Raw genomic sequence first — 24,888 nt, forward strand, 5'->3', positions numbered from 1 at the left:
ACAATTTTAATATCTTGAATAAATATTAAATGCTTATCTAACCATCACTTTTTGCTACTTCTGATTACTAAACACTGAGTACATATTTTGGACTCTCACAATGTTAATGTTATGGATTTGCACTAAATGAGTTGCTACTTGAACACAGTTAAGGCACTAAATTTGTACTTTTAACATTGCCAAATTCAAGAGATCCATTTAAAATGTGGTGCTGTGTGTCTGTCAAACTATTCAATTATAATCAAAATTAGTTTAACCTCTATTACTGTCAGGTGGATTAAAATATATTTGGCCAAGTGAAGCAAGATGCACATAATAAACATTCTGGTTTCTTAGAAAATTCTGAAAAGCATGGAGGACACAGAGTCCTAGCTGCATTTATATTCTCTCTCCGTGTATCCGAACAGGCGCCAGAATGTGGTGACTGGAGCTTTTCACAGTAACTTCACTGCAGTGTTAATGTAAACCAACTTGTGACAACAAAGATTATTATTATTATACTTACCTGTGCACAATGGCAAACTTCAAGATTAAAATGAAATGAAAGTACGAGCACTTGGTTTGTGGAACCCAGCCAAATAATTTAACAAATCTCATTAATGCACACATTTGACCTTTAACATAGCCACCTGACAGCCAGGTAAGCAGGTTAGACGGATTGACCATAATCAATGCACAGGGTTAAGGGGACAGGGTGGGGGAGTGGACCTAGGTAGACTGCTCTTTTGGAGGGTCAGTGGCGACTTGATGGGCCAAAAAGCTTCCTTCTGCACTGTAGGGTTTCCACAGACTTCAACAGTCAAACTTGGAAGGGTTTTATGTTCTGTACCAACTGGATGGCTGACTGGATTTTTCCAAACTCTGACTGAATCAAGGTGGTAGCCATTGCAGTTAATATGCCAGCTTACTGGAAATAAATGCAGTCCATACATTACATGAACAAAGTCTGAATCAATGTTATGGCAGTGCTCGGAAAACCTACACCACATACCTTTGGGTGAAGCAAACCCATTGCCTGCAGTTCGTCCTACAGGTGTGGCTGGTAGAGAAAAGGATGTTTGAACAGCTGAATCCATCTTCTCACACTCCAGCGTTGGTGAACTCGGGGCAGACTTTCTTGTTACTTCCTGTCTTTCCCTTACTGCTAACTCTTGGCGGAGATCTGCAAAAATATTCACAAGATTGCGACTGAACAAGACTTCAGTGCTGTGCTACAGAATGAAGGTTACGGATTTAAATTTTTTATATATCAATTTAGTAGCTATGTACACTGCTGATAATAATGTTACAAGAAGGCTACAAGAACCTAATAATCAACTCATCTGCACTACTGCCAGTGAAACTCCCAAATGGCCTGCACATAATGAGACCTCTAATCTCAAAAAGCTGTAAATCTAAATATTGCCATATAATGCCAGAAATATACTATTCAGTGATCGAGTGCAGGTAGTAATGATGCCTTATATGCACTATTGCTAAGCGTGCAGAGAATCCTGGGGGAAGCACACTTATTTGCTTTTGGTTTGGTCCCACTAACCTATCTTTCCTGGACTCTTCAACCATATGTTTCATTTCTGACTTGCCATGTGCTGGTGTTTCACAATGTTAGTGCATAGACATCAAATTTACCCCAAGTCGCTACAGCTCCTAGAGTGAGAAATTTGATTTTAACATGGGTACTCATTAACTGTGTTGGCAAGTAACTCGAGGAACAATACAGCAGCCAGGAAACAAAGGTACATTTGCTTTTAATGTGTGCCTCATCACATTACTGATAGAAGTAATTATGCAGAATTATTCCTGAAATCACTATATTGAGTGAAAAATCAATATGTTGAACTACAGAAAAAAGACTGGAATTTATAATAGAGCTGACCACAGGACCCCTTGAAGCATCTTGCGCAGCCAATAAAAGTGTAGCCATTGTTGTAACATAAGACAGTGGTGACAAAAAAAAAGCAATTTTGCAAAGGCGGTATGTAAAAAGTAGGAAACTACAACATTGGAATAGCAATGTAATTCAGATAATGTACATAACCCCACCCCTTTGCAAGACCACCAATAGTGGGAAAGGCTTGCTGACCATGAGCTTATCAGTTCTATTATTTAAAGTTTGTATGCATCCAAATTGTACTACTGCAATGTTGTCCTTAAAAAGAAACTCTCAAATTAAACGCACCTCGAGCTTCATCTTTTAACCGCTGAGCAGAAACAAGGAGCGATTCCTTCTCATCAAGTTCACTTTCTAAAAAGGCATTTCTTTCAATTGCTTGATTCAGCCGTTGTTCGAAGTCTTCTAGTGATACAATAGTAGCCCTAAATAGATATTAAAGAAGGACTTGTTGAACTAACACATGACTACGCGGTGATTATTTCCTTAAAAAAATAGTGTGTTCAACATTAGTAATAGTAATGGGAGGTACAAGTTACTAGAACCAATCACTTGAAAACTAAAAGCATATCTGGGCGATATATTAACCTTGTATTTAACAAAGAGTAAATTATGAAGCTTAATTTCAAGCACCTCTTAATTTAGTCAATTTTGCTTTAATACAATGATCAAATTGTAGCTAATTTTAATAATTTAATTTAATTTTCAACTAGATTTAACAAAAGTTTAGTTTATCACAGTTTGCATTGCAGTAGCATCTATAATGTGGGAAATTGTTTCAAGGCACTTAACAGGAACACAATAAGTCAAAAGTTGACACCGAGACAATGGAGAGACATTAGGGAGGGTTCAAGAGTCAGCTTTTAAAGGAGTGGAGAAAGATAAAAATAGCAATGCTTAGAGTGTGAATTCCGGAGCTTAGGGCTGAGGTAGTCAAGACATGACCCAAATGACGCAGAAAAGGGTGTGGGGAAATGAATAAGGCCCGAATTGAGAGTGAGAGACTTTTGAGGGTTGTCAGGCTGGATGAGATCAAAGAGATAGCGAGGAGTTAGGTCATGGAGGGCTTTGAACACAACAATGAGAATGTTATAAAGAAGCCATGGTGAATTGGGAATTCCTGTAGGTCAACGGACAGAGCAATGATGTGAGAGTTTGTCTTGGTGTAAGTTAGGATACAGGCAAACAGAGCTTTGGACGAATCCAAGTTTATGAAGTGTGGAAGATGGGAGGCTGGCTAAGAAAGCATTCGAATAAATAGTCACGCCTGCAATTTGCATGCAATCTGAAGGACAAAGAAAAAGTCCAACACTGCAGCAAGATGAGGTCTAATATCTTTTAATGTAATCAAATAAAAGGCAATAATATAAAAGCAAATTACTGCAGATGCTGGAATTTGAAACCAAAACAGAAATTACTGGACAATCTCTGCAGGTCTGACAGCATCTGTGGGGAGAGAAGGGAGCTCACGTTGATTATGGATGAGTCTGTGAAAGCTAGAGAGAATTGGAAATAGGGTCAGATTTATACTGTTGTGGGTGTGTGTGTGTGGGGGGTGGGGGCGTGGAGCGGTGGGGCTGGTTAGGGAGGCAGTGATAGGTGGAGATTGACAAAAATTTAGTGGACAGAAAGACAAAACGAATGTAAATGGGCAAAGAAGGGCGCTGATGGTGGCATATAAAGAGACTAGCTTGGCAGAACAAAGGTGAGCAGTGTGTCAAAGGGCAACTGGAAACGGGAAATAGATGGCCCAAGTGGGGTGGGGAACAATGATGAGGGAGAAACAGATCAATGGAACAAATGAAAGTAAATTGATTGAAATAAAAATGGGGTGAAGGTGCAGGAGAGTTCACAGTCTGAAGCTGTTGAATTCAATGTTAAGTCCAGAGGCTGTGGCGTGCTTAATCAGATGATGAGATGCTGTTCCTCCAGTTTGCGCTGGGCTTCACTGGAATGTTGCAGCAGGCCAAGGACAGACATGTGGACTTGAGAGCATGACGGTGAGCTGAAATGGCAAGCGCCAGGAAGGTCTGGGTCCTGCTCGCGGACGGATCAAAGGTGTTCTGCAAAGCAGTCACCTTGTATACGTTTAGTCTCTCCAATGTAGAGTAGATCACATTGGCAGCAGCAATTTGTAGACCAGATTGAAGGAGGTGCATGTGAAGCACTGCCTGACCTGAAAAGTGGGTTTAGGCCCTGGGATGGCGAGCAGGGAGGAGGTAAAGTGGCAGATGTTATATAAAAGGCAATGTTTGGCATCAGTTCCAGAACGTAACACAACAATGTTCCTCTAATCCTCAAAAAAGGTTCCCCTGGTGCAGATCCAGAATCATAGATTTGAATGTATTACTGGACATTCATGGAGTTCAATAGTATGGGGGCATGGTAGCACAGTTGCTTCACAGGTCCAGGGTCCCAGGTTTGATTCTCGGCTTGGGTCACTGTCTGTGTGGAGTTTGCACATTCTTCCCGTGTCTGAGTGAGTTTCCTCCGGGTGCTCCAGCTTTTCTCAGTCCAAAGATGTGCAGGTTAGGCGTATTGGCCAAGCTAAATTGCCCTTAGTGTCCAAAAATAAAAGTTAAGTGGGGTTACTGGGTTAAGGGGGTAGGGTGGAGGTGTAGGCTTAGGTCGCGTGCTCTTTCCAAGGGCCCGTGCAGACTTGATGGGCAAATGGCCTCCTTCTGCATTGCAAATTCTATGATTCTACGTACCATAATCCAATTATCGAAAATAAACAAATATGCGTTTCATATGCAGTTATTTTACAGAAAGGAATCTAAATTCTTACCTTTTAGCTCTTTCTAAATCATCGTTTGCCTGCTCCAATTCTCTTACGTATTTGTGCAGTTGATCTTTGATACCTCTGGTTTGACCCAAGTCATCTTCTAGCATAGATATCTGTTTATAACTCTGTGCATATTGTTGTTCGAGTTTGTCCTGAAAGTAAATAGTAAAGAAGAAAATCCCAAGATTTGATTTATTGCGATTTTGCATTTTAACCCCACAATGTGCGATTTCCATGAGAATATTGTACTATCTCCCCATATCACGTCTGTGTAAAACAATTTAAATTAAGTCCTGTTTGTGCATCAGTAATTGAATTTCATTAGATTACAGCATTCACAATTAAATAATCAACAAGGTCTTAAACCTATCTAAACCATGAAATTGGGATTCCAAATCGTGGCTTACTGGAAATTGCTGGAAATATCTCCAAAACCTTGGTCACCGTGCAAGCAAGTTCAAATTCTAAATAATTGAATAACTTAGGATAGAATCCCTACAGTTCTGAGGGGTCTTTACCAACACCCTTGGAAAGAGGATCCTAACCAAGGCCCATGCCTCTATTATGTCCCCTTAACCCCATCTAACCTTTTGGACACTAAGGGGCAATTTAGCATTGCCAATCCACCTAACCTGCATGTCTTTGGACTGTGGGAGGAAACCGGAGCACCTGGCGGAAACCGACACGGACATGGGGAGAAAGCGTGAACTCCACACAGACACCCAAGGTCAGCATTGAACCCAGGTATCTGACACTGTGAGGTGGCAGTGCTCACCAATTATTGTAATGGTCAGCTAATCTTCACCCAAAGGTTGTGAATCTATGGAACTCCCTGCCCAGTGAAGCAGTTGAGGCTCCTTCATTAAATGTTTTCAAGATAACGATAGATAGTTTTTTCAAGAATAAAGGAATAAAGTGTTATGGTGTTCGGGCAGGAAAGTGGAGCTGAGTCCACAAAAGATCAGCCATGATCTCATTGAATGGCGGAGCAGGCTCGAAGGGCCAGATGGCCTACTCGTTCTTATGTTCCTAGTTCTTATGAGACAGATAATAACAGAGCTTGGGGGGGGGGGGGGGGGGGGGGGGGGGGGGCACACACAGACTGGTGAAATCAACAAACACATTGCACATGAGGTTTGGCTGTGTTGGACTTAGGACTTTGTTCGGCATTTCATGGTGAATATTGCAACTTTATAAAATTCAATTCATGACGTATAGTCAGTACTTAATTTAAATTGTCTTGCATAGAACAGATGCAGGGAGATAAAGTAACATTCTTGTGTTAAGTGTGGAAAAACTCCAGAGGCCTAACACTTTAAAAAAGATGTCAAGGCCTTGGAGATGGTGAAGAGATTTACTAGACTGGGAGCATGGTTGAGGAACTTCAGCTACTTGGAGAGGCTGGAAAATCTGGGGTTATTCGCCTTAGAGCAGAGAAGGCCAAGAGATGGTGTGTCTGAGATGTTCATAATCATAATAGTTCTGATGGAGAAAATAAAGAGAACCTGTTTTATTCATCACATTGCTGTTGAAAACTGTTACATCTGCTTGTAGATGCAACTGTTTAATGGGGTGTCTCTAACAGCATTGCGAGAGCAGGAAAGTTTAAATTTTCACTAATTTCAATGATTTCCGACTCTGGGGCAGTCAGTTTCAGAGGTAGTGGTGCCCTGAAAATCTAACCCATCATGAAACGAGATTTCTTAATTATTTTGACCTGTGATTGTGCATTTCAAAATGTAACTCAAAGGCTTGAATTGTGGCTTCAGGCAGTTATTAGAAAATATGTTACAGAAAATAAATTTTTAGTCTAGTATTGTCCACTCAGAAGAACACACGAAGTTGCTTTCCAAGCATGCGAAACACATACCTACATGAATTTTAATATGAGACATTTCATTAGAACATTCCAAACTGTTTGCACATTTTAGTACAATAAACTTAAATCGAGTAAGCTACAATTTTCAAAATTATCATAATTTTGATTTTCAGTAGTTGCAAGTATAATCCTGATGGAGAGCTGCCAATGTTTGCCGTCACCGCCTCTCTGAAACTGACTACCCCAGAGACGGAAATCATTGAAACGAGTGAGAACTTCAACTTTCCTGCCCAGCATTGCTGTTAAGAGACACCCCACTAATTTAGTAATCTTTATTGTCATAAGTATGCTTACATTAACACTGCAATGAGGTTACCGTGAAAAGCCCCTAGTCACCACATTCCGGTGCCTATTCGGGTACACTCGGGGAGAATTTAGAATTACCTAACAGCATATCTTTTGGGATATGTGGGAGGAAACTGAAGCATCCGGAGGGGACCCACGCAGACACAGGGAGAACATGCAGACTCCGCACAGACTGTGGCCCAAGCCAGGAATCGAACTGGGTACCCTGGCGCTGTGAAGCAACACTGCTAACCATTGTGCTACCATGCCGCCCACTAGACAGTTGCATCTTCTTCCAGCAGATGCAACTATTTTCAACAGCAATGTAATTAATAACATTTAATGAACAAGCCACTGGTCCTAAAAAAATACAGGAAGTGTGGCGAGAGGACAAAGTTTTTCAGGAGTTAGCTTGCCTACACAGAGAACAAGTTGCTCTTTCTTTTACAATCCGATTATCTGTGGTGTAGCTCTTTCTTTTATACCCTCCAGCTTTGGACAAACTATCAATAGCGTGGTCTGCAGTGGGCTTTGCTGACTCCACAGCTTCAACAGGACCACATTTTTCACAAAGGTATGGAGTGGGAAGTGATTTTAATAAGGAGTGTGATCGAGCAAGCGGCATGACTGGATAAGAAGCTGAAAGGAATCACAGCTCAAGTGCCATCATATGTTCAGACAAAGTTTGGTAGAACCACAAAAAACAGAAGAGGTGAACAAAAGGTGAAAGGAAATCGCTCAAAAAATATATTTTTTGGTGAGGAGAGAATCAGTCTACCCGATGGTGTTGAGAGCAGAAAATAATAAAAGGAAAGACTGAAAAACAAGCAAGTAATTTTGTGCATCATGTCACAGGGAGATCAAGTACAATGCTTTGCACAACACTGACTGGGGACACTTGGTTCTTATGCTCAAAAGCCGACCCAAAAAAGTATTTATGGTGTTTTATAATCACTCTATGGAATTGCAAATATTACAACCTAGCTTCATTTTAAATGTTTGTACAAGTGATAATCTAGAGGCCATCCTAACATTAAGCTGTTGAAAAAAAAATCAGATATTCAGTAATCGTGTACCTTTAATAACTCCAAATCCAATTTTAGTCTTTGGTTGTCAGATACTAAATCTCTGTTTCGATGTTCTGCCTGCTCCAACTGTGCTTCCAACTCGGCTTCAAGCTCCCTGCTTCCCTCCTGGAATTCTTCCAGCTCTTCACGGGTTTCCTGAAAGCTGAATAAAAGGTTCAAACAGGTCACAAAAGAGTTCCTGCTGTTTCATTTTCATCAGCATAGATTAAAAACATTTTCGAATGCAATATTGTGCCAGTCAATTAATACAGAAATGGCAGCAGACTGGACAAGTTAACTTCTGACGGGTACCTAGGCACTGTCATCTAGTCATAAAACAATAACATTTAGATGTAATTCCCAGCAGTGTCCAAGCTGAGTGATGTGAAGAAGGGTATTACTTATTTTACAAGATGCACTGCAGCAACGTGACAGGACTTCTTCAAACCCGCAGCTTCCATCGCCCACAAGAACAAAGGCAGCAGGCGAACACGAGCACCAATGCCTGCAAGTTCACCTTCAATTCACACACAACCCTGACTTGAAACTATATCGCCGTTCCTTCTCTGTAACTGGGACAAATCCTGGCTCTTCCCAAGAGAACTGTGGGTGTACCTACGTCACACAGACTGCTCCCAGTGTAAACACATCAGCGGTGTCAGCATGTCTTACAAGCAGACAGCTGGAATATCAACAATTAAGTGACCTAGAAACAGCATTCTACAAATAACTGCCTGTTTTGCAACCTTATGTGGCTAAGCTTTTAGATATCTAATGATCAAATTATGCCTGCTGGTTTCTCACTGATATCTTGAGGGAAGTGAAAGCCAGTAGCCAGCATTAATCTGCTACTGTAGATCTTTCTACCGGAGCTCTAGATCACCTTGCCATACACTGGAATCATCCATCCGGTCATTAAATAAAAGTCTGGCAAACTTTTATTGTCCATATGTGATGTCAAGGGGTACGGGGAGAGCACTGTTGTATGGTGTTGAATGGTAGAGCAGGCTCGAAGGGACGATTGGCCCACTTTAGTTCCTATTTTCTATGTTACACACAAAAACAGTTCAGTTTGAAAATGAAAGGAGGCATTGCTAGCCAATAACTCTTGAATCTCTGAATCGGAAATGGGTAGGGAGGAGGGGGGGGGGGCATGGAAACGGTTGGAGGAGGCGTCTTTCAGGGATACTAGCCTGAGGCACTGATAACGGCACCACTGCCGCTGCCACTAACATGGTACACGAGCCCAGTGGTGATGGCGACATTGAGGATCTGGGGTCAGTGGAGACGGCATAGGGGAGAGGTAGGGGCCTCAGTCTGGACCCCGATAAATGGAATGGCAAATCAACACCATTATTCTGGCAGTAAATGACACCATTGGTTTTAACGCCGTCAAACAGCTAGTTAATCATGCACACCAAGAAAAATGCATCTTTTGGTGATATTCAAACAAAAATAGATTTGAAAATAGGGGGGGGAAATTGGCATCCATTAATTAACATTTCAAACTTGGAAGGTTAATTTTTTTTAAAATTAGTTTTAATTAAAAATTTTTACAAAACAAAAAACATAATAATAATAATAATAATAATAAAAGAAAAGCGAATTAATAACTTAAAGGAAGGTGGGGTATCTGCCCTTTACAAGTAAAATCTATCCACCACCCATACCGCCTCCCCCCCCACCCACCCCTCTGGTTTGCTGGTGCTGTTGACCTCACTTAACGTTCCGCGAGAAAGTCAAGGAACGGTTGCCACCGCCTGGAGAATCCCTGCAAGGACCCTCTCAAGGCAAACTTTATCCTTTCCAAACTTAGAAACCCCGCCATGTCACTGGCCCAAGTCTCCAGGGGTTTCGCGTCCCTCCACATTAACAAGAGCCGTCTCCGGGCTACCAAGGAGGCAAAGGTCAAGACTCCGGCCTCTTTCGGCTCCTGCACTCCTGGATCTTCTGAAACCCCAAATATCGCTATCCCCCAGCTCGGCTTTACCCGGGTGTCCAAAACGTTGGACAGAGCCTTTGCAAAGCCTCTCCAAAATTATGTAAGTGCCGGGCATACCCAAAACTTATGGACATGGTTTGCTGGGCTCCCTGAACACCTCACATACCTGTCCTCCATCCCCAAAGAACTTGCTCATTCTTGCCGCTGTCATATGCGCCCGGTGCACCACCTTAAAGTGAACCAGCCTGGCACAAGTTGAGCAGGAATTGACCCTGGCCAGGGAGTCTGCCCACAGGCCCACATCCAGCTTCTCACCCAGCTCCTTCTCCGACTTGCCCTTCAGCTCTTCCACCAAGGCCTCCTCCGCCTCCTGCAGCTCCTGGTAAATGTGCGATACCTTTCCGTCCCCTACCCACACGCCCGAGACCACCCTGTCCTGTATCCTCCGGGCCAGTAGCAGTGGAAATTCCTCTACCTGATCCTCACGAAAGCCCGGACCTGCAGGTACCTAAAAGGTATTCCCTGGGGGCAACCTCAGGCTAGCAAAAGTCCCGTCAATAAACAAGTCCCCTATCCTTTTAATACCCGCTCTGTGCCAGCTTAGGAACCCACCGTCTATTCTACCTGGAACAAACCTGTGATTGTTCCGTATCGTGGTCCAGACTGAGGCCCCTCCCTCCCCACTATGCCGTCTCCACTGACCCCAGATCCTCAATGTCACCATCACCACCGGGCTCGTGGTGTACCGTGTCGGTGGGAGCTGCAGCGGTGCCGTTATCAATGCCCCAGGCTAGTATCCCTGCAAGACGCCTCCTCCAACCGTTCTCCCCTCCCCCCCCCCCCCCGCCTCCTCCAACCGTTCTCCCCCCCCCCCCCCCCCCCCCCCCCCAACCCATTTCCGAATCATGGATATATTCGCTGCCCGGTAATAGCTGCAGAAGTTCGGCAGCGCCTGCCAGCCCCCCCCCCCCCCCCCCAAACTGCGCTCTAAGAACAGTCTCTTAACACGCAGGGTCTTATTTGCCCACACAAATCAGGTGATAATCCTGTTCACCCGCCTGAAGAAGGACTTGGGGATGAGGATGGGAAGGCACTGGAAGAAGAACAAGAACCTGGGGAGGACCGTCATCTTCACAGTCTGCACCTTGCCTGCCAAGGAAAGCGGGAGCATGTCCCACCTCTTAAAGTCCTCCTCCATCTGATCCACCAGCCACGCTAGATTGAGCTTGTGCAGGGCATCCCAATTCTTAGCCACCTGTATGCCCAAATAGCGAAAGCTCCTCTCTTAAGCGGTAGCGCTCTCAGTCTCTTTTTCTGGCCCCTTGCATGTATGACAAAAAGCTCGCTTTTCCCGACATTCAACTTATACCCCGAAAAGTCCCCAAAATCTTTAAGGATCTGCATGACCTCCCCCATCCCCTCCACCGGATCCGAAATGTACAGGAGCAGGTCATCCGCATACAGTGAAACCCGATGCACACCCCCCCCCCCCCCCCCCCCCCACGAAACCAGCTCCCTTCAGTTTCTAGACTCCCTCAGCGCCATGGCCAGCGGCTCAATTGCCAGGGCAAACAGCAGGGGGGACAGGGGGCACCCCTGCCTTGTTCCTCGATGTAGCCTAAAATACTCCAACCGCAACCGGTTCGTCGACACACTCGCTACAGGGGCCTGATACAGCAATTTAACCCACCCTATGAATTCCTCTCCAAATCTGCCTAACATTCCCACAGGTACTCCCACTCCACCCAATCGAAGGCTTTTTCCACATCCATTGCCGCCACCACTTCTGCATCCCCTCCTTCCGAGGGCATCATGATCACAATCAGGAGCCTCCGCACATTCTTGTTCAGCTGCCTGCCCTTCACAAACCCCGTCTGATCCTCATTGATCACTCCCGGGACAGTCCTCAATTCTGGTGGCCAGGATCTTGGCCAAGTTTGGCATCTACATTAAGGAGCGATATTGGCCTGTAGGAGCCACATTGCAATGGGTCCTTATCTCGTTCAAGGATGAACGAGATCAGAGCCTGTGACATCGTCGGGGGAAGGGTTCCCTTTTACTTAGCGTCATTCAAGGTTCTCAACAATAACGGGCCCAACAGCTCTGAAAATTTCCTGTAAAATTCTACAGGACATCCATCCGTGGAAGGTTAATTCTGAACCATGTTCTCTTGGCTGGCACTCCCCTCATTTTCATCCAATATACCATTCTGAAAAAGATTTGGTAACCAGTCAACCAATTTCCAGATCTAAAAACGTACATATGTGCAAACATTCTGCACCAAACTCTGAAACCATAGCAATAATCTATTCATATACGATCTTCGCTGAAGCAAAACATCATACGCGGCTTAACAAGAGCAATATTAATAAAGATATATTTGACACTAAGCAGAATCTTTCCATATTTGAGAACTAGCTTCTAGCTCTCCAGCTGCACAGACCAGTTTTCGCTCCAGATCTTGAGCCTCTTTAAACAAAAAAATATCGCTGACGATCTCCCCCACCGCAACCCCTTCCCCCTACTGTACTTACAGGCTCTCCACCCCCCCTTCCTCCTACTGTACCTACAGGCTCCACCCCCCCCCCCCCCCCCCCCCACTGTACCTACAGGCTCTCCCCCTCCCCCCCCCAAATAGGGCTCCCACAAAGCTTGCTCCTGAAACTGTGCCAACATGGCAGTGCCAACCTGTGCCAAGGGGCTGCTGCAGGGGAAGTGCCATACAGCACTGCCCGGGCATGTCTCTCCCCCCAGTGGGCTATACTTTCCTTTGTGCCACCAGAGGGATCTCCTTGACTGAATCACGTTTTAACAAGCGGTTGTAAACTTCAATGCGACATCACGTTGAGAGGTTTGAATTTTCAGTGAGGGGAGATCATGTGGTTGGGGAGGTGGGGGGGTAGGTAATGAGCAATTCAGAATTAAACTTTGTTTGCCACAGGCTGTGTAGTTGCATCAGAGCCAAGTAATCATCATATGTAGTTTTCTGAAATTCTGCAATTTGGAGCATAAAAGCTCATTATACACAGTAGAAGTGGGAAAGAAAAACTCCTGTCATTAGTGCTTAAACTGAACTTCGCTGTGTTAGCTAGCTGAGATCAGTTAAACAAAATGTTACCCAAGTTGATTGCATAAATGATGCATGTTATCACATGGTTCATGTGACTACATTAGAGCTAAAGCCACAGAAATGTATCACTTCAAGCAATTTGAACAAAAAGAGGATAGAAAATAAGGAACTGCGCCTTATGCTAATTTAAAATGTAAAAATATATTCAAAATGAGCAGTAAAGACAACAGACTAAGTTATGAAATATAGTAGTCCAGATAATGTTTAACAGCAATTGACCCATAATATAAATTTTCCAACTGGAATTTGCTTGATGGTAATTTGAGGTGAAAACATGGCCTTCAGCTGAAGCATTGTACAACTTTGCAGGAATAGATTTTAAGTTAAAATTAAAATGAGGCGGCATCGGTCTCAAAAATGCAAATCCTTGGACCAATTTCATTGGTTGAATAAATTAGCACTCAAAAGGTTCCATGGATTGCCATTTAATGTTCAAAAATATTACAGGGGACAAAGTTAAAGGAAAAGAGGTCTACTATTTAAGATGGAGGAGATTCTTTTTCTCAAAGGGTCGCTAGTACGTGGAATTCTCTTCCACAGAAAGCAGTGGAGGCAGTTAGACAGATGTTTGATAGGCAAGAGAGCCCAGGGGTGGTTTGGGGGGGGGGGGGGGGGGGTGGGGGGGGGGGGAGTAGACAGCAAAATGGAGCGGAGGCACAGCCAGATCAACATTGATCTTATTTACTGGTGGAGTAGGCTCGAAGAGCTGAATGTCTTTCTCCTTCTCTTAAACCAGGGGTGGGCAAACTTTTCCGTGCAAGGGCCACATTCAGAAATTCACAATTTTAAAGGGCCGCATAGTATATTAAGTAAAATAATTACTTCACCCGGTTATGATTCTGGGCGCCTCATATAGAACAGTACAGCACAGAACAGGCCCTTCGGCCCTCGACGTTGTGCCGAGCAATGATCACCCTACTCAAGTCAACGTATCCACCCTATACCAGTAAGTAACCCAACAGCCTCCCCCCATTAACCTTAAAAAAAAAAATAATAAAATTTTTTAAAAAATTTTTTTTATTATAAAACAAAAATTTTTTTTTTTTTTTAAATGACTTGGTGGGCCGCATAAAGACCTTTGGCGGGCCGCATGCGGCCCGCGGGCCATAGTTTGCCCACCCCTGACTTAAACGCTATGTTCCTAAAAGAGGGTATGATGTCAAGCAGCATCAGAAGCTACAAGAAAAATGACTGTAAGCAAAGTTAAAAGATTTGGAGTAAAGTTTTAAAAACAGGTAGTGAGGCGATTAGATTTAAGAGAAGAGTTTTGTAAATTATGGCTGAAGGATCTTCCACCAATACAGCAGCTGCAGTAGGCAGTTTGACACAGGCGCTGCAGAGGTAGAGTGGGAGCTGGGCCATGAGACAAACTGCTTAATTAGACAATAATGTTAACTGTCAATTTTTAGAAAATAAACCAACTTAATTAGCAATTATGTGACAACTTTGCAGGCAGAACCAGGATGTTTTTCATACAACACTGAAGTGGAATATTTTGACCTGATAGTGTAAGCCCTATGATTGTGTCACACACCCACCCCTTCAAATGCAACAATTAGTTACATGGATCACTTTTGCAGCCACTAATAAAGCAGCCAGATCTATAAACAAAGAGTAAGAGCTACATAGAAAGATCTAATTGTTTACCTCACAAATGGCTTCTTACATTGAACACTACAAAGTTCTTAGGGACAAGTTATGCTATCTTTCAGTTTGTGTTGACTTGAAGAGAACACACAATAGAATCACTTATGACCCACGTCTACAAAAATGCTTCAGCAACACAGTGGATCTCTAGTATTATTGCAGACCAGCTGGATTGAGTTCGCACAGAACATGGGCTCCATGAATCAAATGACGCTTTTGGTGCTGTAACCATTTTATGGCTGTTTAATTTGAACGTCTGTGGGACTCATTTCGAGGCTGTCGGTCTATTGTATCTGAAGAAACAGCAATAGGGTAAAAATAGATCTTTCTGGAACCTGGTCTTAAGGGTACAACAACTTCACACTGCCTAAAACTGGGCTGACAGCTCCAAGTTTCAGATTTTAGAGGCATTAACTAGGTCTCTCAGTGTAAAATTAGCTTGATATCAATTACAACGGCAGCAAGACCCTGGTCACCATTTCAGCAACAAATTAATTGAGTTCTTTCAAAATAAAAGGAAGCCACAAAATGGGTCAAAGCCCGGATGATGTGGAAACATTCACAATTTAACAAACCATACTTAGCAACAGTCGAGCTTCTGGCACTCTTACTTAAAAATAGGATACTCTAGGAAGCAAATTGTGTTGTATCACAATTTTGTCAGTTTAATAGCAAACATCTTACATTCAGAAAAAGCAGCATTAGAATTTTGAACATTTTTTCTAAATGCACTTTGGTTCAATACTGACAAAATACAGCATTTCCACATAACGTGCAGTAAAATAAAATCTGATATAGTTCCTATCCAAATCATGTGATTTGATCACAGCGGGTTCCATGCGCCAGTAAGCAGAACAAAGAACAGTCACCTTTCCAGAAATAGAATCAAAAGCCAAACTCCGCCAGTACTTATTCTGTGGAACAATGCAGGTTGGTATGGTTCACAGATAAAATAAATACTGAGACAAGGATATTAGGCAAACTAAAGTTATCACATTTGTGTCTTGCAAATATACTCAAAAATGTCAACCTAGAAAACTCAACAGTTGACACATCTTCAATAAAAATCTGACGAATCAAAAAAAAATTCAGTAGTGCATTGTCAAATAAAAACGATAAGACACTGAAGATTTTTGCCTTGAACTCAACAGGACAATCGGAAGAATGCCAAATTTCAAACTATCAACAAGAGAAAAGTGTGCTGGTAGATTGGCAAGTCAATTTTGATTGGCCGAGACTATTTTTAACCCAGAGGGTGGGAATATTTAAGAAATACTTAGATGAACACTTGAAATGCCATTGCATACAAGGCTATGGACCAAGTGCTGGAAAATGGAATTAGAGTAAATAGGTGCTTGATGGCCGGACAGACATGATGGGCCTCTTTCAGTACTGTAAAAACATCTCTCCACGACATTGCCATGGAGAAAGCAACAGGGGACTATGGGCTCCCCAAGGTCCTGGCTAATTTGCACAGGGTTTGAACATATTCCTATTGTTTGCAGAGTACAGGTCTCTGCGTATGATGTATGTCACTTCCAGCAAGTGTAATGATCCACATTATGAGTTCGACTGATTATACCGGGTGCTGTGGCGCGCGCCTGTAATCCCGCTGCTGGGAGGTTGAGGTTGCTGGATTGCTTGAGGTCGGGAGTTCTGGACTGGTGTCCTCTATGCCGATCGGGTGCCCACGCTAAGATCAGTGTCCACATGGTGTTCCTCGGGGAACCTGGGGACACCAGGTGTGTTAAAGAGGGGTGAACCGGCCCAGGTCGCAAACGGAGCAGGTCAAAGCCTCCGTGCTGTTCAGTAGTGGGATAGCACCTGTGAATAGATGCAGCAGTGCAATACAGCGAGACGCATCCTTTGTGGGCCTCACGGTAGCATGGTGGTTAGCATCAATGCTTCACAGCTCCAGGGTCCCAGGTTCGATTCCCGACTGGGTCACTGTCTGTGTGGAGTCTGCACGTCCTCCCCGTGTGTGCGTGGGTTTCCTCCGGGTGCTCCGGTTTCCTCCCACAGTCCAAAGATGTGCGGGTTAGGTGGATTGGCCATGCTAAATTGCCCGTAGTGTAAGGTTAATGGGGGGATTGTTGGGTTACGGGGTTACGTGGGTTTAAGTGGGGTGATCATGGCTCGGCACAACATTGAGGGCCGAAGGGCCTGTTCTGTGCTGTACTGTTCTATGTTCTATACTGAATTGGTTGTCAGTGTAGTTATTAGTGCATTGAGGATTGTTCAGCAAGTATTGCCCAATCATTAAATCACATCTCATGGTAGATGTTCTGGTTTGGGTTTTGCAAGCGTGGACTGCTAGTGTAAATTCCTATTTTGAACTATCAAAGGAATATGCTGTTTGATTCAATCAACAAATAACTGGGACACACGGCCTACACACCTGGCATTGTATCGGCACCAAAATTCATACACAACGTTGCTCAATTGTGTGAACATAGTTTTGGACTGATGCATCATCCTGTTAATAGAACATACCACTTAAGTAGGCGCTGCACAGTAGCAGCATAAAATGGCAGCCTTGACCTCCATTTAAAGTTTTGAGGTACTTTGTCTTTCCAGAGTAATTTGTGGTCGACTGAGTATTTATCAGGTCCAAAAGTGGCAGCCTATGGCCTATTCGTGAGTTAGTGCTTTCCTTCTATGCGCAGTGAGCAAACGGCTAGAGTTCAGTTTTAATGATACGATGGCATGTCCAAACGGATGGTGTAATCGCAGGATCCCCTCTAGATCCAGCATTTGCTAACATCTGTGTCAGTTTCTGTGAGAAACACGTTTTTGATGGAATGAGTCCCAACCTTCTACCCCATGCACATTTCAAATACTTAGAGAATACATACATGCTCAAATTCACTTTTGAAATGAGCAGATTTATGCATCCCCTGAGAAATCCACTAATGGGTTTTCCACTAGTCTGCTGAAAGTCTACTGTAACTGGGTAATTTACACATTGAGATTCATATGTTTCCATGCACTATATATGGACTTATGAACTGGAAGCAGGCGTAGGCCACTTGCCCTTCAAGCCTGCTACGCCATTCAATATCAAGGCTGATCTAATTTTAACCTCAAATTGACATTCCTGCCTACCCCTGATAATCTTTTACCCTTTTGCTTATTAAGAATCTATCTACTTCTGCCTTAAAGATATTCAAAGACCCCTTTTAAGGAAAGGAATTTCCAGTGTCTCAACCCTCAGAAATTATTTTTCCTCATTTGCCTTAAACGGGCGATCCTTTATATTTTAACAGTGGTCCCTAGTTTTAGATTCTCCCACAAGAGGAAACATTTCCACATCCATCTTGTCAAGTCCCCTCAGGATCTTGGATGCTTGAATCAAGTCACCTCGTATTGTTCTAAACTCCAGCAGATACAAGCCTAACCTGTCCAGCCTTTCTTCATAAAATAACCCACCCATTCCAGATACTAATCTAGTAAATCTTCTGTAAACTGCTTCCAATGCATTTATAGCTTCCCTTAAATAAAGAGACCAATACTATACACAGTGCTCCAGATGGGGTCTCACCAATGCCCTGTCTATCTGAAGCATAACCTCACTACTTCTGTATTTAATTCCACTTTCAATCTATGATAATATTCTATTAGCTTTGCTAGTTATTTACTGCACTTGCAGACTAATGTTTTGCCATTTATCCACAAGGACACCTAGATCCCTCTGCATCTCAGAGCTCTGCAATCCCTCACCATTTAGATAATATGTTTTTTTTTATTCGTCCTCTCAAAATGGACAACCTCACATTTTCCCCACATTACACTCCCATTTGCCAGATCTTTTCCCATTCACCTGATCTATCCATATCCTTTTGTAGCCTCATGTCCTCCTCACAACTTACTTTCCGACCTACCTTTGTGTCATATCAGCAATCTTGTAAATCAATCCCAGCCATTTGCTCAACTTGCAAGCTTGAGGCAGGGATAGAGACCAAAGTCAAGTTGTGGGGCAGTGGCTATCCTGATCAGGGGCGGGATTCTCCCCTACCCGGCAGGGCGGGGGGTCCCAGCGTAGGGGAGTGGCGCCAACCACTCCGGCGTCAGGCCTCCCCAAAGGTGCGGAATTCTCCGCACCTTTAGGAGCTAAGCCCTCACATTGAGGGGCTAGGCCCGCGCCGGAGTGGTTGGCGCCACGCCGACTGGGGCCAAAATCGGCACCAACGGCCTTTGACGGCCGCCGGCCAGCATCGGGGCTGACCGAAAGGCCTTCACCGGATCTCGCATGCGCCGGTGCGTCAGCTGGCGGCGCATTTGCGGTAGGGTGGTTGTCTTCCGCCTCTGCCATGGTGGAGGCCGTGGTGGCGGCGGAAGAAAAAGAGTGCCCCCACAACACTGGCCCGCCCAGCCGATCGGTGGGTCCCGATCGCGGGCCTGGCCACCGTGGGGACACCGCCGCCCCCCCCCCCCCCCCCCCCCCCCCCCAGGGACCCGCTCGCACCGCCAAACCCGCCGCCACCAGAGATGGCAGCGGGAGAGGCCTCTCAGTGGCCGGACTTCGGCTCATCGTGGGTCGGAGAATCGCCGCAGGGGGCACGCCGATCGGCGGGGCGTGATTCCCGCCCCCGCCAATTCCCAGGTGGCGGCCACGTCACTGTCTGCTGTGTATCACACAAACTCAAAAATGGGCCCAAGGTTGATACATGGGCCTGGAATGTGTCCGGTCTATCTCAAATTACACTGGAAAGGAAAGGCATCTGAAAAATTTGAAGATTAAACAAGTCATTTCACACTGCGACTATGCAGTGCCTACTCAAGTGGTACATTCCACAAATAGGTGCTGTCATTAGTCCAAAAATATGTTCTGCTTACCACACAATTGAACATGAATTTCAGTGCCAGTGTGATGTCAGGTAAATAGGCGTATGTCCCAATGACTGATCAAATCAAACAGCATGTTTCTTCGGTTGCAATAGACTGTACTCAACCAGCCTGTGCTTACAAAAGCCAAAATAAAACACCTACTGTTAGATGGGATTCTGCAACTGGGCAGTACTTGAACAATCTGGAGGGCGTTAATAGCTACACTAACAACCAGTTTAAGATAATTAATCAAGTTTGTCACATTGCTCATTTAGGCTTGCCGAAATGACATCCATTCATAAGCAGGGATCTGTTCTCTACAAGGAAAAGGAATATGTTCAAGCCTTGCATCTTTTTGAATAGCAAATAGCTTGGGAACCCATAGTCCCCTAATGTTTACTCCATGGCAACTCCTCAACCAGAGTCAGCGCGCCAACCACCAGCGCCCTTTTCCTCTGTACCATAAATTGTTGTGTTTGTTTTAAATGACAGTCTTGCGTTTGTCCTGATGAGTGCAAGATGATACTTTTCAGCGATACTCAGGTTCTGTACTGCTAAGTCACTGAACGTACTATAGAGCCCACTTAACTGCAACCACTTGGGGCAAATTCACAAATTGCGATCACTTGGGAATTTCTAAAAAGTAGAAGGAGCAAAAGTCAAAGTAGACCTGATGTTTAGCAACCTTTATTTGCCTACATTTCATAGCACATCTTACACTATCAGGTGGAAAACAAATCAAACTGGTACTTAAGACACAGTGACCACTAAACCAATTGGATTAAGAGATGAAATCCTCAGGCTCAACAGTGACACTGCGAATTTAAGCAAGACTTCTACAAGCCACACAAGCAGGAATTTCAGTAAAATTCTTTTCCCCATGATTAAAAGTATTGGGAGAGAGAGGCAGTACAGTAGCTAGCACTGTAACCACACGGTGCCAAGCACCCGGGTTAGGTCCCGGGTCACTGGCCGTGTGGAGTTAGGAACAAAGGAAATAGGAGCAGAAGTAGGCAATTCAACCCTTTGAGCCTGCTCCCCATTCAGTCAGATCATGGCTGATCTCTTCCTGGTCTCAAAGCCACCTCCCACCCTGTTCCCCATATCCCTTCAACCTGTTTTTTTAAATCAGAAATATATCTATCTCTCTCTTAAAACCATTTGATGATTCAGACTCCACCGTACTATGGGGAGCGAGTTCCACAAATTTACCACCCTCTGAGAAGTAGTGCCTCCCCATCTCAGTATTAAATCTACCGCCTCTCAATCTATATCTGTGACACCTTGTGGATTGCCCCACAAGGGGGAACATTTAATCTATATTTACTTTATCAATCCTATTTAGTATTTTATACACCTCGATCAGATCCCCTCTCACCCCCACAACTCAAAACGATTTGCAGGGTGGGTGAATTGGCTACGCTAAATTGCCCCTTAATTGGGAAAAAAAGAATTGGTATTCTAAATTTTAAAAAAACATAGGGGGCGCTTCTCTGAGCCCCGTGCCAGAGAATCAGAGCAGCCAGACCCCATCGGAGCCCCCCCCCCCCCCCCCCCACCCCGGGTGAAGGAGCCCCCCTATTCTCCCCCCCCCCCCCAACCCCGGGTGAAGGAGCCCCCCTGTTCTCTTCCCCCCCCCCCCCCCCCCCCCAAACAGACCGCCCCCCGACCATTCGCGCAGAGTTCCCGCCGGCAGTAACCAGGGGTAAACGGCGCCGGTGGGACTCTATCGTATCGGTGCGGCCACTCGACCCATCCGGGCCGGAGAATTGGCGGCATCGCCAATTCCAGTGGCCGGCGCCGTGCCAAACACACCAGCGCAAATGGTGCCGATTCTCCGCACCTCGGAGAATCGCGCACCAGCGTCGGGGCAAGATTGAGGCGATTCTCCGGCCCGGCGTGTGGCTTGGAGAATTGCCCCCAATATACTGAGTAAACCAGATACAAAAATTCAACTTTCACCTTCAGATGTCACAGGCAACAATGCACCTACTGATGAAACATGCTGGGAAGTGACCGTACACCTAATCCCCAAGTAAAGATTGCAAAGACTGCTGCTCATTCTACCTACTTACTCTGCAGGACTCGAGTCTCAGAAGTAAGGTTCCAACTCTTCCAGTCTGCAATTTCAATGGAGATCCTGCGCACTTTTTTACCATTTTTCTCATGAATATAATAATTTCAAACACATGCCTGCTCTTCACTTAAACGTGCAACTCCAGGTCTCCCAATTGGTATCCCAACTCTTTTCCTTCAACCTTGATTACTATCTAGTTTTCAGTCCTAGGCCAAATCATGCCACACTCTGTAAATCAGCCAACCAGATTTGAACCATCCCTAAAAGTGTTTTCCACCTACCCAAACAAACTGCACAGATGTGGCTCAAAGCTGATGTCTGCTGCAAATGTGGTTTAACAATGGACTACTGTAGACACGGAAATTAGAAACCTATAAATTATATTACATTTTGATATTTATTTTCCCTGGGATATGGAGACTTTAGGAAAATCATAAACCAGATACACACTTAGGAATACACATGCATACCAAAGTATGGAATCACCCATTTATGCCTTCAGTATCTCCACACAGATACACTAAGCATATGCATAAACCTGAATGAACACACACACACGTTTAGAAGGATGGGGGGGGGGGAATATCTTATTGAAACTTACAGGATACTGCGGGGCCAGGATAGAGTGGACATGGAGAGAATGTTTCCACTTGTAGGAAAAACTAGAAGCAGAGGACACAATGTCAGACTAAAGGGACGATCCTTTAAAACAGAGATGAGGATGAATTTCTTCAGCCAGAGGGTGGTGAATCTGTGGAACTCTTTGCCGCAGAAGGTTGTGGAGGCCAATTCACCGAGTATCTTTAAGACTGAGATAGATAGGTCCTTGAGTAATAAGGGGATCAGGGGTTATAGGGAGAAGGCAGAATGGGGATGAGAAAAATATCAGCCATGATTGAATGGCGGAGCAGACTCGATGGGCCAAGTGGCCCAATTCTGTTCCTATGTCTTATGGTCTTACATGTGCAAACACTTTCCTTCCTTGATTCAATATCAACTGTTAGTGGTGAATGTGGGGGAATAATAAAACAGTAGGCAATCATACAATAGAAGTAGGGCATTCGGCCCCTGGAGCCTTCTCCACCATTCAATAAGATCATGGCTGATCTGTTAGTGTTGAGTTCCATATTCCCATCTGTCCATGTGAATCTTTGATTTTCATGCTCAACAAGAATCTTTCCACCTTTATTGCGCAGTGATCTCACTTCCACCACCTTCTGAGACAAGAGTTCCAACGTTGCACAACCCTCAGACAAAAGATTCCTTTCATCTGTCTAATAAGGGCAACGTCTAATGTTAAAACAGTTCCCCCCATTCATGATTAATCCACAAGAGGAAACACCCTTTCACTGTCCTCTTGCCAAAACCATTCAGGATCTCATATACTTCAATCAAGTCACCCCTCATTTTTCTAAACTCTAGTGGAAATAAGTCCAGCCTTTCCAACCTATCCTCATAAGACAACCTGCTCCATCCAGGATCAATTTAGTGAACCTCCACTGAACCCCCAATGTAGAGTGTCAAAATGATGGTCAGAAAAATATCTAGATATTAAAAGAAAACACCAAACCAAAGTCAACAAATTTCCTTTCTCAAAAACAGGCTGATGAGCATAATTAACCTAGAGGCAATATAATACTAAATTCAGTAAAAATGGACCACTGTCTCCATATAACACTTTCACTAATAGCAATCAATTGTTTTGGTCACAGAGCCTATAAAGTTCTTTTCCTCAGTAATTGTTGCTAAAGTACTGAATGAGACATTTTAAGTCTCTGGAACAGTTAAGAGAGTCCTGAAAACAGCCAATTCTGCACAAAAGATGCACCACTGCTTACCTATTGTGCACTTGAGAAGTTACAAGCCAGGCAAGAAGCATCATTTCACTGTACAGTGCAACAATCAAGGCAGATATAAAATTAGATGAAATCTAATACATGCAAACAGCACCAACCTTTTCTTATATTTCAGAGCCAGTTCTTTCCAATACACAACTTTTTCTTCTGCAACTGCTGGTTCTGGGCTTTCCTCACTATCCATGATGAAATGGACCTAAAAAGGGCAAGATGACATAATTATTAATAACAGCTTAAGTAGTTTCTAGTGCAAAGATTAAGAGAGCAACAGCTCACACGGCATTAACCAGAAAAAGCTAACAATAAAGTCAAACTCAAGGAAAGATTTTATTCTCAAGATTCGGAAATCTTTAACAATAATAGACATCACTACATTCAGCAGTTAGCATATAGAGCAATGCCGTATCCACCTTTAGTGGACGGAACCTTGGCTCTTGCAAAAACACTTAAAATTTAAAATAAAATTTTGCCTTCCTTTGGGGTATTATTAACTCAGGTATTTTCCTAGGTCATTTTTGCTGCTGCAATATTGCTTACCATGCATTAATACTTAAAAATCAAAACTGTATCGGTTCAGTTTGACACCACACTTCTAAGAACACATCCTTTGCTTCACCAAAGTCGACACGCTCACATCAGCATAAGTTGCCAGGTAATGTTATTCAATGTAGTAGCGCTGATCAAATATGAAACTGACATTGTGTCACGGGTTTGATTCCACTGGCAGATTTAAAATATTTTTATATTTTCAAAAGTGGAACTTAAATGACTTTATTACTTTTGAGAACGGTCACATTCCCACCCCGACCCCCTGAAAAATGGTTCCACTTCCAAAGGTGCTTGAACCCAGGCAGGCACACAAGATCCTAGCATCAGATTGGATAAAACTAGTTTTGGAAGGAATATAATTTTGTAAATGCACAAGTTAACTTGAAAATTACACAAATAAAATCCAGTATTATCAATTGGTTTCAAACCAGTAGGATTTTGGAACACTATTTATGCAGCAACACATTTCAATTAGCCAATGACTTACAGCGGATCATGAAACAAAGACAAAAGAGTTTGTATATGCTGCAAGATAGGGATCTGAATAAAAGTTCAAGTTGTTACACATGGACAAGTTGCACATGGAAAAGCCCAGACTCTCAAAATGCAGCAAGAACCTCCTTTGTATATTCAACTGCTCTTCAAAAGGTTACAAAATCAAATCAAGTCACCAAGCTTGGATAAATCAGTCTTTTAATGAGGACTGTATGCTGCTTCCCCGTTTTGAGAGAGCGCTGATTGGTGCCAATTTAACTTGAGGGGCAAGGTTGAGAAGGCGGGCCTTCATAAATAACCTCAGCTGGTACAAAAATTGAACCCACGCTGTTGGCGTTGCTCTGCATCACAAACCAGCTGTACAACCAACTGAGCTAACCAACCCCTCCCCCGCCATTAATGTGGCATACTGTGGTTTTAGATCAGCTTTTTCACAGTGATAAAAACTAAGTAATGCA

General features: G+C 43.8%; 1 protein-coding gene across 6 annotated transcripts in view; it reads right to left on the reverse strand.

The window, feature by feature from the left end:
• Positions 1–24,888, reverse strand: part of LOC119953122 (nuclear distribution protein nudE-like 1) — a 65,676-nt gene that overhangs the window by 20,493 nt on the left and 20,295 nt on the right. For all 6 annotated transcript variants that reach the window (XM_038776995.1, XM_038777000.1, XM_038776999.1 and 3 more), the window contains 5 exons: positions 23,485–23,582; positions 7,917–8,070; positions 4,680–4,828; positions 2,180–2,316; positions 992–1,162 (listed from right to left, as the gene is read on the reverse strand). In XM_038776995.1, the coding sequence (XP_038632923.1) occupies positions 992–1,162; positions 2,180–2,316; positions 4,680–4,828; positions 7,917–8,070; positions 23,485–23,570 (697 nt within the window). In that variant the 5' untranslated portion in view covers positions 23,571–23,582. The remainder of the gene's footprint in view (positions 1–991; positions 1,163–2,179; positions 2,317–4,679; positions 4,829–7,916; positions 8,071–23,484; positions 23,583–24,888) is intronic.

Source organism: Scyliorhinus canicula, chromosome 18, assembly GCF_902713615.1.
Source record: "Scyliorhinus canicula chromosome 18, sScyCan1.1, whole genome shotgun sequence".
In the NCBI taxonomy this organism is placed as follows: Eukaryota; Metazoa; Chordata; class Chondrichthyes; order Carcharhiniformes; family Scyliorhinidae; genus Scyliorhinus; species Scyliorhinus canicula.